Below are 18,110 nucleotides of genomic sequence, written 5' to 3' on the forward strand. Positions count from 1 at the left end.
AATATCTCATTGCTGCTTCTATGCACTAAGTTCTGCACGATTGCACATGGAGCAACGAGTTTGTTGAATAAGGGAGTTCAATTTGGAGATGACCTATCAATTATAAAATGTAATTCAATTAACCCAACAACGAAGGTCGGCCTGATGATGTGTCACAACCTCTGCTTTGGGGAACTGTAGGTATCACTGTAATCCGTGTCAACCATATCGATAGCAAAGTGTAGGGGAGTTTAGGCTCAAAGTTAACGAGCGGAAGGCCGATCTGCAGAGTGACACCAGGAAAGGTAACTTTACCCAGATACTTCCCTGAAGAAGACACTCACAAAGCTAATGTTATATTAGTCTGATTTGGTCAGTAGTGACGACTGAGTAGGAAACATGCAGTTAAGTGAATCGAGTGCATGGGAGTGGAGAAGGTCCATCTATTGCAACTGAATAACTGTCATTTTTTTCTGTCTGGACACGAATGTGGGCGATATTGGGTCATGAAATACTGACCACTGTATTGCGTTATATGAAGTCATTTAAGTGGATAAATTAACCGGAATAGAGTCGAACTACGTGGCAGTTTATTTAGAGGAATGTACCCTCTCATTTGCAGATAAGAGAGATAATGGCTGCCCGGCGTCATCATTCTAATCAAGGAGGAGATTAACGTGCATGGTAACTGGAGTGGGAAACTGGAATAAATTGATCGCTTTCATAATGGCTGCCTGAGACTCTAGGAATTATATGATACTCAATGCTTGACACCAGCTATTTAGAAGATATATCAATTATTTTCATGGAATATTAATATCATGGACAGTGACTTCCACGACTTGTTTACGCCAAATTTCACCTGTGCCAGTCTCGCCCGACATTTCGAATCAGGCTGTCTGAGATCCCAACACGACATAAGTCTGTGCAGCGTAGCCTCCAAGTGCAGGAGAGTCTAGGTTAATGATGCCGCTAAACATTTTAAAGTAATATGTGCCGTAAACCATATAGATTGCATATGTAGATTGCATGACTCAAATTTGTCACAGTACAATAGAGGAGGAAGTTCTAGAGCGTATACGGGATGGTTTTCTGGACCAGTATGTTGAGGAACCAACAAGGGACAGGCCATCTTGGACTGGGTGTTGTGCAATGAGAAAGGATTAGTTGGAAATCTAGTTCTGAGAGAACCCTTGGGGATTAATGATCATATTATTATAGAATTCATTATCAAGGTGAATAGTGAGGTAGTTAATTCTGATACTAGTGTCCTGAAACTCAATAGAGGTGATGTGGAGATGCCAGTGTTGGACTGTGGTGAGCACATTAAGAAGTCTTATAAAACCAGGTTAAAGTCCAACAGGTTTGTTTCGAATCATTAGCTTTCGGAGCACTGTTCCGAAAGTTAGTGCTTCGAAACAAACCTGTTGGACGTGAAGCTGGTGTTGTAAGACTTCTTACTGTGCTCAATAAAGGTAATTATGATTGTATGAGGCATAAGTTGGCTATTCCGGACTGGGGAACACGACTGAAAGAAATGACAGGGGATAGGAAATTACATGTATTCAAGCAATGAATAAGTGAACTCCAAAAGTTGTTTGTTCCTATTTGTCTCAAGAGTAGAAATGGAACTGTGGCCAATCCATGGCTTACAAGGGAAATTAGAGATAATATTAGATGCAGTGAAAAGGCATGCAACTTAGCGAGGAAAAGTAACAGAGCTGAGGATTGGAAATAGTTTAAAATTCATCAAAGGTAGATCAACAGAATGGTTAAGAAGGGGAAAATACATTATGAAGTAAACTAGCGGGTAACATAAGAACAGACTGTAAATGTTTCTATTGGTATGTAAAGGGAAAAGGATTAATAAAAACTAACGGAGCACCCTTACAGTAAGAAATCTGGGAATTCTTGATAGAGAACCAAGCAATGGCTGAGGAACTAAATTGGTACTTTAATTATGTCTTCACAAATGAAAACATGAATAACGTATGGGATGTTCTGAGAAACGCAACCGTTAGTGAGGAATTGAAGAATATTAGTATTAGTAAATTAATGCATTTGGGGATATTAATAGGACTGAAGTCAGATAAATGTCCAGGGCCTGATAATCTTCTGCCCAGAGTACTAAAAGAAGTGGCCCTAGAAATAGTAGTTCCAGTGGTCGTAATTTTCTAAAATCGTTTGGACGGTTCCTACAGATTGGAGGATAGCGAATGTAATCCTGCTATTGAAAAAGGGAGGTAGCGAGAAACAGGTAACTGTAGACCAGCACTCCTCATATCGGTAGTAGGGAAGTTGCTGCAGTCCATTATCAAGGATTTCATAGCACAGCATTTGGAAAGCAGTAGTGTAATCAGACAAAGTCAGCATGGATGTCCAAAAGAGAAATCATGGTTGACAAATCTATTGGAGTTCTTTGAAGATGTAACTAGTAGTGTTGAACAGAGAGAACCGCTGGATGTGGTTCATTGAGACCTTCAGAAGACTGTCAACAAGGTCTCACGTAGTAAATTAATATGAAATGAAATGAAAATCGCTTATTGTCACAAGTAGGCTCCAAATGAAGTTACTGTGAAAAGCCCCTAGTCGCCACATTCCGGCGCCTGTTCTGGGAGGCTGTTACGGGAATTGAACCGTGCTGCTGGCCTTCCTTGGTCTGCTTCCAAAGCCAACGATTTAGCCCTGTGCTAAACAGCCCCTTTAAAGCGCATGAGTTTAAGGAAAGTGCCTTGTGATGGACAAAAAACTGATTAGCAGACAGGAAGAAAATATTTGGCATTAAAGGGTCTTTTTCTGATTGGCAGGCAGTAACTAGTGGGGTACTACACGTATCTGTGCCAGGACCCCAACCTTTCACATTATATACTAACGATGTGGACGAGAGAACTAAATTTATTATCTCCAAATTTGAAAAAAGACAAAGTTGGGTGGACGGTGAGCTGTAAGGAGAATGCAGAGATGTTTTAGCGGAAGTTGGACACGCTTCGTGAGTCTGCACATGCATGGCAGATGCAGTATAATGTGGACAAATGTGAGATTATCCGCTTCGGTATCAAAGATGTGAAGGCATTTACCATTTGAATGGGTGTAAATTGAGAGAGGTGGATACTCAGAGAGACATTGATGTCCCCTTGCGTCAGACCCTGAAAGTAAGCGTGCAGATACAGTAGGCAGTAAGGAAGGTAAATGGTATTTTACGCGACATAGTGAGAGGATTTAAGTTTAGGAATATAAATGTTTTACTAAACTTACATTGGGCATTGCTGATGTCGCACCTGGACTGCGTGTGCAGTTGTGGTGTCCTTATCTGAGGAACAATGTTCTTGCTATGGGGGTGCGGGGGGGGGGGGGGGGGGGGTGCAGCAGAAAATGTTTACAAGACTGTTTCCTGGGATGGCGACTGTCATATTAGAAGACACTAAGTCGTTTAGGATTATATTCATGGTCGTTGAGAAGAATGAAAGGGGATCTCAAAGAATGTTACAAAATTATAACAGGATTAGACAGGGAAGATTCAGAAAGAATGTTCCCGATAGTGGAGGAGTCCAGAGCTACGCGTCATAGTAGGAGGATAAACAGTAAACCTTTTAGGACTGAGGTGAGGAGAATTTTCTTCACACAGGGAGTGGTGAGTCTGTGCAATTCGCTGACAGAGAAAGTAGTTAAGGCCAAAACGTTGTGCAATTTCAGGAAGGAATTAAATATAGCTCTTCATGCAAAGGGATCGAAGGATATGGGGGTGAGCCGGATCAGATTATTGAACTTGATGATCAACTTTGATCATAATGAATGGCGGAGTAGAATAGACTGGTAGAATGTCCTCTACCATCTTCTTTTCTCTATATTTCTATATTCATTCCAATTTAAAAGAGTGAGAGGGCATCTCAGTGAAACGTACAGAATTATAACAGGATTACAGAGAATAGATTCGGAAAGAATGTCCCGTGGTGGGGTATCCAGAACGAGGGGTCATACTTTGAGGATAGCACTGAGGTGAGGAGAAATTTCTTCACCAAAAGAGTGGTGAGTCTGTTGAAGCTGCAACCACAGAAAGACGTCGAGGCCAAAACGTTGTTTAATTTCAAGAAGTAATTAGATGTAGCTCTTGGGGCTGAAGGGATCATAGAATTCGTGAAGCAGCATGCTATTCAGCCCATCGAATCTGCAGCGACCTGCAGAGAGAGCACCCCAACAGGGCCCAATCCCCTGCCCTATTCCCGTCACCATACCTAACATTTGGACACAGGGACAATTTAGTGTGGACAATCCACCTAATCTGCACATTTTTGGACTGTGGGAGGAAACCGGAGCACTTGGAGGAGGCCCACACAGACACGGTGAGAACGTGCAAACTCCGCACAGTCACACAAGCTCAGAATCGAACCCAGGTCCTTGGCGGTGAGGCAGCAGTGCTAACTACCGTGCCACTGCGCCACATATGAAGGGATAAAGAGATATGATGGGAAGGCGTGATCAGGGTATTATCCTTGATGATCAGTCATGATCATAGTGAATGGCGGAGCAGACTCGAAGGGCAGAATTGCTTCCTCCCATTGCGTTTTCCATGTTTCTATGTAACCAGCTAAGCTTAAATATCCCATTGAAATTATTACACCAACAAGACGGAAAGGTGTTGTGTTTGGGGAGTGGGTGAGTCCGGTCATCGGTGGGCAGGAGAGGGAAGGGTGGAGGTTTGCGAATGAGGAGAGATTAGGGACGGGCTTGCTTGGTGCATGACCCGGCCAGTAGGTGTTGAGACTCGTGACAGGGAGTGGGGATGTTTGCCGTCTCTCAAAGGTATCGGTGAATCCCATGTGTCTCCGTGTTTCGGGCAAACAATCTTTACAATATTTTACCAGATGCTGCAACAGGTTTTTATTCTGCAGACTTTTTCTGAGTAACCATTAGTTTGACCTTGGCATTTCTTTCCAAATTTTCCAATTTCTCCCACCTTTTAGGATACTTCACATCGCCTGGTAATTACTGAGAGGTTTACGTTTCCCGGCAATTGCCATAAAAATGATTTCCTGTCAAATGCTGAGAGGGAGTCCTGAACGCAGTTTTTGGAGACCCCCCCCCCCCTCTCACGATCCGACACTTGCGAGCCAGGAAGATGCAGTAAATATTTCGAAGTTTGCTGATGACGGAGAACTAGTTTAGATGTGAAAATAAATGTGTATGAGAAAGACGCTACAATATATTTTGGAGAGGCGAACATAAGGCCACAAATTTGGACGATTGGCGATTTTCAAACTTCAACTTTGGCACTGAGTCACTAAATGTTAACAAAAAGTCACAGCAAGCAATTGAGAAGACAATTGCTAAAAAAAAAAGGCATTTAGTGGAGCAGGAGTTCACCATAGGAGCAGAAATGCCTCACTTCAATTGTAAAAAAACCCTCAGCGAAACAGCAGTGTGAAGAATTGTGCTCAGCTTGCTGGCATGATAACAAGAAAAAGATGTGATTACTACAGATTAAAGCGACAAAGGGTAAGGAAATTACTTGCAGGGATGGAGGGATTCGCTTTAAAAAAGAACCTGGTTGTTACGCTCTGCAGTTGAAAAAAAGTGATTTTATTGAAACGTCAAGTATTTTTTGAAACATTGAACCAATGGTTACGGTGTCAGAAGTGAGATGAGGGAAATATGGATTTCTTTACTCAGACGGTGATTAATTTTTGTATTTCGCACCCACAGAGGCCAGCGCTAAATCACTCGTTCAGTACACTCAAGACAGAGATGGAAACATGTGTACATGTTCGAAGTGTCAAGGATACACGGATATAGCAGAAAAAATGTTGTTAAAGCATACGATCAGATTTGGTCTAAATGAATCTTTAGGGTGGAATCCTGGAGTTGAATGGCTGTAGCTGCTTTTACTATCATGTTATTTTGTTGTCATTCCCCAGTACGCAGATTTTTGCAGGTACAAACTGTCCAATGAGCCGTCCCTTCTGTGAGACTTTGCACTGTCTGAAGCTAGGCCAGTTCAAGGGCTCTGAGTGAAAGATCTTCAATTTGTAAATATTTACTGCAGAGGTGTTTTCCCTCGGTCATGTCTGTATTCAAAAATTTCCACAATCTGCCCTCAAAACACTTCAACTGTCCTGCCATCATTAGGATCGATCAATTTCTTTTCTGAATTAAATTATAATTTTAACAACTAAAAATAAAAATCTAAAAACAGCCCAACAGTCTTCACTCTTGCAAGTAATTTTCACCACAATTAAGGAAACTTCACAATTACTAATAAATAATACGATATTTGTAGATAGGGGGAGCACAATATTCACTGAACAATAATTGCCCGGTTTCCCTTTGATGTTTCTCTTTGTATTATTGAGCACCTCTGCTGACCCATTCTTGGTCCACAGCGGGGATTGGGTTAGATATAGCTTCGTATGTATTTGCTGCTGCTGAGTTCTCTTCTAAAAGCTTTTGTTTAGTTGAATTTGAAACCTACCATTTGTCACAATGGATTTCGGACCCGTGCACGAAGAGCAGAAGACTGTTACGCCGGATTAATACTCACTTTATTTTCCAACTGGTGCATTGCCAGTATGCCATCATCTGGACCATTAATTTCCAACAGCTTCCGTTCCGACATACATACGTTGCCTGCAGCTAATTACCCTGGGCTTCATGATTCGTGGTCGGTGACGTTATCATTGTCCCACCGCCGCCGTCCAGGCCAACTGCAGTCAAAAGTTGCCATGTGCAGTTGCGCGCTTGTGTTAATTCTTTAATGCAAGAAAATTCTACAGTGCCGACCGCAGCTGATATTAAGGCCGAGCAAGCTAGAGCACACATTATAGAAACGAGGGTGAAGTTATCAAACTCAAAAATACATGGTTTCAGTGATAACTTTTATAGATTTGAATTAATAAATGCTGACCAATTGGAAGAATGTGTATGTATATATATATTTATATATCCGAAGCACACAAGATAAAATATTCAGAGTTAGAACGAAAGATTGTAAAATAACATCCGAATTACATTTTCATAGATAAACAATAAAATCCACAAACGTAATCCATGAATTCCCAGGACAAATCCATGCTGCAGTACTTATTGTTCAAAACATTTTCTTCGGTCCATTACAGTAAAACCGCTGAACTGTGTTGCTTCTGTCAGGTAAAACAAGAAACAATCACATTTGTATCACACTTCCAAAGCACAAGATTGAGCTTGCAATGATAGTTCCCTACAGTCAATATGAAGAGCTTAATACACTTTTTAATAAATACCGTTTCATCACTTTCATACAATCTCTCAATTGTTTTCATGGTTTACCAATATTTTCAGTCAACTCAATTTGAAACACCCGCTCCGTTTACTCGTGGAAAAAGCACTTGGACCTTAAAGCTCCTTTTGTGTGCATCACATAGACAACGATTTTCATTTTATTAAAATCTCAAGTTTCAGATCTAATCTGTTTGCGTTTAAGTTAAAACACTGCGCAAGACCGCATTAGAAAAAGCAGAAGATGCCACTATTCACGTTTCATCCATTCGATTCTACATGCAATCTGACCCAACAACCTCCTTTTTTAAATCCACAACACACTAATACATACCACGCAATGTCAGACGAGCATATGCATGAACGCATAAATTTGATCTAATTAGCACTTATTATCACATGTAAAACCAATTTCAGTTGAAGTGGAAAAAGAGAAAAAACTTAGAATTGTCAAGGCGCAGAAGGAGCCAATTTGGCTGACGGTGTCTGCATCAACTATCCAAAGCTGCATCTCGTTCGCACCTGTGTCATTCACAAGTGCATCTTACTCCGCGAGTCTCTTCCAAAGTTTCGCCTGAAATTCGACCACCTAAACGGTAAACTGTACCCATGCCAAATTCGCCGGCAGTAAGGACTCTCTGTGCCCCCCGGTAGCGCACCTTGGGAACCCCGCGGCGGGGGCGTTCTTCCGTGGTAATGGAAAATGCCGGTCTTGTTTATTTCAGTGAATTAGCCGAAGTAATAATAATCGCTTATTGTCACAAGTAGGCTCTGATAAAGTAATGGTGAGATGCCCTTAGTCGCCACATTCCGGCGCCTGTTCGGGGAGGCCGGTATGGGAATTGAACCCGCACTGCTGGCCTTGTTCAGCATTAGAAGCCAGCTGCTTCGCCCAGTGTGCTAAACAAGCCCACCAGGCCTGCATACTTTCTCATTCCATCCAGGGCGCATGTGCGTGGAATTCTGTTGCTCAGAAAACAGGTTGTTTCTCTCCATAACAGGTGTAACACTTGCAGTTATAGTCTATAAACACATGAGTGGCATGCATATAGACCTTAAAGAATAGAATATCAACATTCACGCTTGTTATTTCATTGTTAACTATTATTACACTAAATTATTCTTGGATAGCTGTACCTCATTATCATCGATAACGGATTTACAAATGTTGCTTTCGTTTCCATGGTCTTTTGGTATCCATAATGGTCGTCTGAATACTATTAGTTTCACAAGATTTCTTTCATTTTTGGTGTTCAGATCGATCATTTTTTTTCAGAAAAGTCGATCCAAAGAATGCACTCAATGAAAACAATGAAGCATCCACCGCTGTGGTCTCAAAAAAAAACATCAAATGTCACGAATATTCTTAATCTTAATCCGGCAAACCCAATCCCTTCAACCAAACAGAGAGCCCGAGATCATGGGCTGGAACAATTATTGTTCAATGTTAATATCTTTCTGTGAAAACATTATCGGCTGCTTTTGTGAGCATGAGGCTCGATTATTTCAACCTCCATTATGCTGCCAGTATTAAAGTTTTTTGACACCTAACCACAAGCTGCAATCAATGATGTCAGTCAGGTTAACCAGCTTGATGGCCTTCATATTGTCATCCCTGTTTGGACTCCATGATTCGTTAAAGTAAACAAAAACTCTCCCAATATGTGCACCATTCCGTTTCCACTATGCCACAAAATGAAATGCCATTACTCATAATTGTTTTCGCCCAAAGCGTGCCACTGCCATCCAGTTGCGTTTTTGTATTCGAAAATGAATTGATGATAACGCTTACTTTAGAGTGACTGTAAATGAGTTGCATTTTGATTTGTTGCCTTGTAAATATTTGCAGAAACTTCAGATGCTATAATCTTACAAATGGTAGCGAGATACACGGATAACCAGCTCCGCAGATTTACGGATTTCTACCGGCACACACTAGAAGAGACAATTGAAGATTACGTGGAGGAAGTAAGGCGGCATTTATCAAGAGCAAATGTGTTCACGAAAATAGATCAGAAGGTATGCCATATATTTGCTGGACCCGAGTTAAATGTTTAGAGACCCGTATGGGTCACGATTTAGGTTAAATATATTCAGTTAACTAAAGAGAGTTAAAAAAAACACTTTGCCCTTTGCTATATTAACGTCTCTATTCGTGGTTTCTGCTAAATTGATTCTCTCTGGACCTTTCAATAGATTAATTAACATAATAATGTTAAGGGCGGCACAGCCTTTTTGGAATCAACGGTCAACAGATTACTGATACCGGCTCTAAGGACTGCTGATGTTTACTCATATTTGTTGTTTATCCACATAAGCATCCAAAAAGTGTTGCCGCTATAACTTAGTTAGATCAGCGGGTTAGGTATATTGTACCCTGTAAGGAATATTACTTCAACCTTTCATATTACACGTATTAAGGCAGGGGATACAAAGGTGTGAGAACACGCACTGACAGGTTCAAAACAGCTTCTCCCCAGCTGTTCCCAGGCTCCTCTTTTGGTCTCTTCACACATCCTCCCGACTGAATAGTACTACACTGCGTAATATCACCATATATCTGTGTCTATATATTTAAATTGTGTATTTATGTATATCCCATATTTTTTGGTGTGTGGTACGATCTGCCTGGACTGTACGCAGAACAATACTTTTCATTGAACCTCGGAACACGTGACATAACTGAAATGAAATCAAATATCGTTACCAATCCCCTTTAAAAGCTCCTTTAGTTAATTACAGAGATTCCAAAGTCCCTTTTGATGTAATTGTATTTAAATATCCTTTCATAATCTACAGTCGCTATTTCCCTAATAGCAGTAAAATATAAACCATATTCATTATGTCCTTCTTAAAATTATGACTTAGCACTTCAGTCTGTTGCTTAGGACATCTATGGTTGTTTTCCTGGCTCTCTTGTCGTGAGGTATTCAATCAATAATTTTTCCTCATAAAGGTGGATTTGGAATTATTTGATACTATTGACACAGTGATGAGTCAACTTGAAGTTTGCTCATAGAATGAAGATGACTGTGATGCTTGATTTAATTTCATTATCATTTTGCACGAGTATTGTGTTATTCTGCCAAGGAAGTTGTGTGTATTTGTGAATGCCTTATTTACCAATGCTGGGTAATGGCTATGAGTGACAACCTTTTTGCAAGAGTGAAGAAACCAAAGGTGTCAACATGCTAAATGCATACATTTGGAATAAGACAGCATGTTAAAGTCTGTTTTAAGGTACATAGACCAGGTTAAGTTTGCAATAGGACAACAGCTAACTTCTCAGATATTAACTTTTGAAGGGGAATAAAGAACGTTTGAACTTACGAATGCATTATGAGCTACAAGGGGAGGTTGTCAAAAAATTGTTTGTAGCCGAAATAGTGCCAGAATGGAAGCATGCCATAAACTTCAGAATTGGAAATATTGTTTCAAATAGCAGTTGAAGGCATTTATATCATAGATGAAAAGGGAAATATATAGTTGAGGTGAAACGCAGAGTTGAATTGAGTTGGCCGTTTTGGGTAGGTTTCCAGAAAAAAAGTTGTGTGTTGAGAAAGGTGCGAAGTGTTAATAAGCCATGCAAAACAAGAAGGGAAGTATTGGATAGAATTGGGTTTATTGTTACGTGTAACGAGGCACGGTGGAAATTATTGTTCTGCGTGCAGTCCAGACATATGGTTCTAGTCATGAAAAACATAGGACATGTTATAGACAAACAAGGTAACTACATAGACATCGGGTGAAACATACGGAGTGTAATACTACTCAGCAGAGACGATGCGTGGAGAGATCAGTTTAGTCCATAAAAGCGGCATTGATGGTGGTAAGAGCGTGGAAGAAGCAGATTTTGAATCTGTAAGTGCCTGTTCTTAGACTTTTGTTTCTTCTGCCCTATGGAAGAAGTTGGAAGAGAGATCAATCCGGGCGGGACGGGCCCGTTTTCCGTAGGCAGCGTGAGGTGTCGGCAGAGTCAATGGATGGGAGGCGGTTTGCGGGATGGGCTAGGCTGTGTTCACGATTATCTTTCGTTTCTTACGGTCTTGGTCGAGAAGTTCGCATACCAGGCTATGATGCAACCAGATACCATACTTTCTATGGTGCATTGTGTTTCTAATAGTAGGCTTCCTCTGAAATGTATTGGCATTCGATGGCTGTGGAAGACAGGTTGAGAGGTCTGTGGTATACGGTTATTGTAGTTAATGCAATTCTGCCTTGGTTATCATTTCAGGAATTGCATTGTTAAACGAGTGTAAGGGAATGTTGCCGAACATATGTTAATTATCTTCACTGACCAAGTTTAATTTTAGACACCGAAGGTCATCGAGATCTACAGCAAAGAAAAGGCCCTTTAGTCCATCGCGCGCCTGTGGCGGTTAGAAACAACAATCTAACTATTCTAGTTCTATTTTTCTGCACTTGGAACATAACCGTGTATGCCGTGGTATAGCAAGGCACATTTAAATACTCGTTAAATGGTATGAGGATCTCTGACTTTGAGGCAGTTAGTTGCAGACTCCCACCACTCTGTGGGTGAAAACGTTTGGCCTCAATCACCTCCAAACGTTCTGACCCTTACCAAAAATCTATGTCTGCTGGGGCTTCATCCCTCCATCAAGGGAAAATGACGTCTTACTTTTTCCTACATCTGTGCTCCTCATAATTTTATACACCTCAATCATTTACTCCCTCAGTCTCATCTGCTTCAAAGAAAACAACCCCTGTCCATCCAATCACTCTACATAGTTAAAAATCTTCAGCCCAGGTAACATCCTTCTAAATTTCCTTGGGACACTTTCCAGTGCTATCACATCCCTCTTATACTGTTGATTCCAGAACTGCACACAGTCCTCTAACAGTGGAGTAAACAATGTTCTCTGCAGTTCCAGCGTAACCGCCTTCTCTTTATCTCTATGCCTTAGCTAAAGGCAAGTATACCATATCCATTTTAACCACTGTATCCATCTTCCCTGCTAACGTAAGGGATCTACATGCACACAATGTCCCTCTGATATTCAGTGCGGCTCACGCTCCAGCCGTTCATCATGTATTTCCTTACCTTGTTGGTCCTACCAAGTGAATTACCACACACTTGTCCAGATTGAAGACTATTTGGAACTTTACAGATCCTCTGACCAGGTCATCTGTATCCTCTTGTCATTGAAGGCTATGATCCTACGATTTATCAGCCCACCAACTTTAATATCGTCTGCAAACGTACAAATTATCCCTCCTACAATCATGTCCAAATCATTAAAATAAGCCTCAAACAACAAGATCCCCAACCCTGCGGGACACAACTGGGCACAGGCTTCCAGTCAGAAAAACACCCTTCGACCATCATACACTGATGATGTCACTCAGCCAATTATGTACCCAGTTTGCCAAATGTAATTAGATCCCGTGGTGTTTTAGCTTCGCTAATAATCTCCAACATAGAATCCGTACTGTGCAAAAGGATGTCATTGAGCCCATAGAATCTGTACGGGCCTTTGGAAAGAGCACCCGACTTAAGCCCAGACCACCACACCATCTCAGCCCCGAAACCCAATAACCCCACCTCAATGTTTTGACACTAAGGGACAAATATACATCGCCAATCCACCTAACCTGCATACCATTGGACTGTGGGTGGAAACCTGAAGAAACCAATGTGCACACAAGGAGAAAATGCAAACTCCACACAGGCAGTCACCCGAGGCCGGAATTGAACCCGGGTCCCTGAAGCTGTGAGACACACTGCGAGCTACTGTGCCACCGTGCCGCCCTTGGGACCTGATCAAGAGCCTTGCTAAAGTCCAAGTACACTACGTCAAATGCATTGATCCCATCTACACACCTGCTCACCTCTTCCAAAAATTCAATCAAGTTGGTCAGATAAGACCTGCGCTATGGCAAACCATGCTGCGTGTTCTCGAACGTGTGCTCTCGGCGGCACAGTAGCACAGTCGTTAGCACTGCTCCTCACAGTTCCTGAGACACGGGTTAAATTCCAGCCTCGGGCCACTGTCTGCGTCGAGTCTGCACGTTCTCCCCGTGTCTACGTGGGTTTCATCTGGGTGCTCCAGTTTCCTCCTCTCGTCCAAAAATGTGCAGGTTAGGCGAATTGGGCATGCTAAATTGTCCCTTCGTGTCCAAAAGGTTAGGTCCGGTACTTGGTTTCCGGGGATAGAGTGCAAGTGTGGGCTTAAGTAAGGTGCTCTTTTCAAGGGCCGGCGCAGACTTGATGGGCCAAATGGCTTCCTTCTGCACTGCAAATTCTACGATTAAACCCTGCCTCTCCAAATTCATTTAATTTTTTCTCTCCCAATGTTTTATGTGATTATGATAAACGTGTAATTACTTCGAATATATTCGAAGATAGTATTTTCCTCTTCGAAGTAAACATGCTATTTATCTGCGACTGGAATTCCATTTCCGTGGGACAATAGTTATCTCTTTGTTTTCCAAACATAACAACAGGACCCATAAGTAATTTAACTTTGCCTCGATGATTTGAAATGCTGTGCAAATAACACTTGCTGTGGTCGTGACACGTTTTGAACTTGACCAGGGACATTAAAGCTCGTTCGTTAATTTGGATTAAGAGTATACAAGGTGCGAGGAAAATACATCGGAGTTTTGTGTTGATGGAGATTTTACGGCGGTTGGATTGGAAAATACATTTTGAAATTGCTGAGATTTTTCACATCATATGGAGTATATGATTATGGAATATTTGAAATATTTGACAAAGATTAAGCTGAGCGCATCCGCAGCTAAAGTGCTTCTGGAAATTCAAACAAAATTCTGTAAGGCTGGTACGGTTAGATTTCTCATCCATAATTTAAGAAGAGTGTATCAGATACCTTAATCTACTGTCTGACAGCAGCAAATTGAAAGCCATAATTTGCAAATGAAGCAGCTTGATACAGAATGAGATAGGTGAAGGCATAAAGATAAAATGGAAACAAAGCGAAACTGAAGGAAAAACATGACAATGCGAAAGAGACAAGACAAAGGTATGAATAAAATTGAAATTCAAAGGCTAAAAAGGAAAGATAAATGGAAAGAAATCTAAATTCAGAAAGATAGGGAAAAACTAAAGCGATAGATTGAAATCAATAGAAATTAAAATGATTAAATAGAGAAAATAAGAGCAACAAACTTTTTTAAAATTAATTGCGCGAGAAAGCTTTTGCTCGTACATCTGAGAGGACAGGATGTAAAACAACATAATTCGGATGAGTTAAAAAGATATATAACATGAATATAGACAGTAGAGATATTGATTCCATTTGGTTTTATTTGATTTACCTACGAATTTTTGTAAGGTGGCGTTGAAGATATGTCACATCATTTGAAAGGGTGGCTTTGGAACTGTGTACTCAGCGCTCGTTAGAATGTAAAGTTACAGACTGTTTAGTCAGATATAATTAAACGTATGAATGGAACTTTGACAGAGGAACAATTTTCAGAATTTGACCTGAAAAAAACGAAAACATAAAACGTTGGTGAGCTTATCTCTGAAGGTCATCAATTGAAATTTAGGACAATAAGGAAGACAACGAAATCAGCCATTTGGAAATCTTACAAGGGAATACAGCAAATCGGGGAACAATTGTTCGGAGAAGTTAAATTAGATAAAGGTTTTGGAATTGTACGAGAGGGGATGCTTACAGATTGTTTTCACTATGGCTTTCCAGAAACTGTGAAGTCATGTTAAAATCGAAGATAAATTATTAAGATCAGGGAAGCTGCTGCTTTAGCCGATAATAATGACATCATAAATAAGCATTTAAGTGCAGGATACTGGCGTTACGGAAATAGAGCAAGGACATTTGCGATATAAGACATCGAATGGTCGTTGTAGCGTTGCTAATAATGTGCAATCTGAAGGGCACAAGATGACAAAAGATAGAATGGTGCAAAGAAGAGGTGAAGGAAGAAACGTAATATGTTAGTATTGTAAGAAAGGAAGGTCGACATGCAAGTTCAAACACTTGGAGTTTAAAGGGAACACACGTTGCAGTAATAGAAAGTCAGTAGAACTCTGCAAGGAACGCTGTGCTTTCCTAGATCTTGTGCAAGACAGATGACTCGCCGTTGTAAAGGGGGACACGGACGAATCGGTAGTAGCCAGAGAGTTGGGAATGTGTTCACAAACAACCCGAGAATTTTCGAAAGGGAAACGTAGAGAGATGCTCAAAGGTTTTATATGCAAATGTGATTTATATCCTTCTTCAGCAGGACGAGTAAAAAAAGGTTAGCCAAAATTCTCTGGTTTTTGGAATTCTTTTTTTCAGTTTGCAGCGCATCCCAGCCCCGACGTTTCCCGACGGCTTTCGGTGGTTTCAATTGAAATCCCACTGACTTAATTGAATGGGTTAGCTGTTCTTCTGGTGTTTTACGCCAGAAAGGAATGCAACAGTTTACAATTCCTACATTCGTTGCTTTAAAAGGAGCCATCAACCACTATACCCGTTATTGTGCAATCACAGTCTATTTTTGCAAATGCAAGAATTTTGACTGCGTAGAACACTTGTCCTCAATTTGGACCCTGGTTTCAGGAACATAGGAATAGGAGTAGGAAATTCAGCTCTACAGCCTGTCAACCCATTTAATGAGATTTTGGCAGTTCTATAGCTTAGCTCCATATAACTGCTTTTAGCCTATATACCTTACCATCTTTGTTTGGCAAAAACTATCCATCTTAGGTTGAAAATTAACAACTGTTCCAGATTCAACTCCTGTTGGTAGGAGAGAGTTCCACACGTCTCTCATCCCTTGAGTGAAAAATGCTTCCTGGCATCCCTCCTGAACGGTCTAGTTCTAATTTCTAGACTGTGTCCCCTAGTTTTAGACTCTCCAACCAATGGAAATAGTTTATCTTTATCTATCTTGTCTTTCCCTATTAATATGTTGAATAATTCGATCAGACCACGTCTTAACATTCTAAACTACAACAAATGTTTTCAAGTTATTCTCTTAACTTAACCTTTGTAGTCCAGGTACCATTTTTCTAAACGTACTTGCATTACTCTAATGCCAAAATATCCATCCTGAGGTGTGGTGCGCAGAACTGCTCACGGTACCCCAGGAAGGGTCTAAGCAGGGGTTAAATAGCTGCAGCATAACTTCTGTTCATTTATACTCTAAGTCTCTCGATATAACGGCTAGCATTTCATTAGCCTTTTTGATTATTATGTGTACTGGTTTGTGGCATATAAAGGAGGAATGCAGCTGAATCTAAGCAGACTACGCTAGAGCCATAGACTAACGACACGGGCTCTCGATGGTTGTGGCAAGGTTGTGACAATGTAATGGGATAAAGAGCAAAGCCGTGTGTAATTTCTGCCAACAGAGAACCCCTCCCCGATGAACTCAGGGCACTCCATGCTCGTTTCGAGCCGGAAACCCAAACACATTGCCAACTGTTCCAACAGCTACGGACACACACATGCCTACCTTTACAGCCACCGAGGTTAGATCTACTTCTTGAAAGGGAATGTTCGGAACGCAATGGTTTTTGAAGGAGTCCCTCCTCATGCACTGAGATCCTGCGTGGACTGACTGGCGGGTGTGCTTGCGGGCACTCTTCAACGTCTCCCTTCTCCATTCCAAGGTTCCCATCTACTTCAGGAAGACCACCATGATACGGATGCCAAAGAAGAATCAGGAAACGTGCATCAACGCTACCGTCCGGTGACCGTGACATCTATCATTAAGAAGGGATTTGGGAGGTTGGTCATGAGATATATCAACTCCATTCTCCCAGATTGTCGCGATCTACTGCAATTCACATACTACCACAACCGATCCACAGCCAATGCCCCTCTGGCCCTATACTCGCCCCTGCAGCATCGCGACAACAAGGAATCCTACGTCAGACTCCTATTGATTGACTACAGCTCCGTCTTCAACACCATTATCCCAGCCAAGCTCATATCGCATCTCCAAAACCGAGAACTTGGCTCCGCCCTCTGTAACTGGATCTGTGCCTTCTTGACCCATAGACCACAATGAGTAAGGATAAACACCGACACTTCCTCCACGATAATCGTCAATAGAGGGCCCCGTAAGGCTACGTACTCAGCACCACTGTACTCCCTATTCACACATGACTGTGCGGCAAAATGCGGCTTCAACTCCACGTAAAATATTGCTGATGAAAAGGCCGTAATGGGTCGGATATCAAACAACGATTAGTCAGAGTACGGGAGGGAGATAGAAAACCTAGTGGCTTGGTGCAACGACAAAATCTCTCCCCTCTGTCAGCAAAACAAAAGAGCTGGTCACTGAGTTCAGGAAGCGAAGTATCGTCTGCATGAATGGTGACAAGGTAGAAATGGTTGACCACTTCAAATTCTTACGTGTACACGTCACCAACAATATGAGCTGATCCACCCACGTCCACGCTGCAACCAAGGAAGCCCAACAGCGCCTATACGTCCTCAGGAAACTAAGGAAAGTCGGCATGAGCACATTGACTCTTTCCCATTTTTACAGATACAAAATAGAAAGCATTCTACCTGGCTGCATCACATCTTGGTATGGCAATTACTTGGTCCAAGACCGGAAGAAGCTTACAGAGAGTCGCAAGTACAGCCCAGTCGATCACACGAACGTCCCACCCATCCATTAACTTGGTCTACATTTCCGCTGCCTTGGGAAAGCAGGCAGCAAATTCAATGACCCATTCCACCTGCGTTATTCTCTCTTTCATCGGGCAGTAAATAGAAACGTCTGAGAACAGACACTAACAGATTAAATAACAGATTCATCCCCGCTGTTACCAGAGTGCCGAATGACGCTCTTAAGGACTGAATTGATCACTTCATGCAACTTCTCTAATGTGGAGCACTACACTCCGTATGCTTCACCCAATTTCTATGTCTATG

The 18,110-nt window shown here is 41.5% G+C and overlaps 1 protein-coding gene across 1 annotated transcript in view; it reads left to right on the top strand.

The window, feature by feature from the left end:
• LOC140410177 (uncharacterized) overlaps window positions 1-18,110 on the top strand; it is a 198,762-nt gene that overhangs the window by 119,140 nt on the left and 61,512 nt on the right. The window contains exon 11 of the mRNA XM_072498160.1: window positions 9,077-9,246. Within this exon, the coding sequence (XP_072354261.1) occupies window positions 9,077-9,246 (170 nt within the window). The remainder of the gene's footprint in view (window positions 1-9,076; window positions 9,247-18,110) is intronic.

The sequence above is a fragment of the Scyliorhinus torazame genome, chromosome 4, assembly GCF_047496885.1.
Source record: "Scyliorhinus torazame isolate Kashiwa2021f chromosome 4, sScyTor2.1, whole genome shotgun sequence".
NCBI classification, from domain to species: domain Eukaryota; kingdom Metazoa; phylum Chordata; class Chondrichthyes; order Carcharhiniformes; family Scyliorhinidae; genus Scyliorhinus; species Scyliorhinus torazame.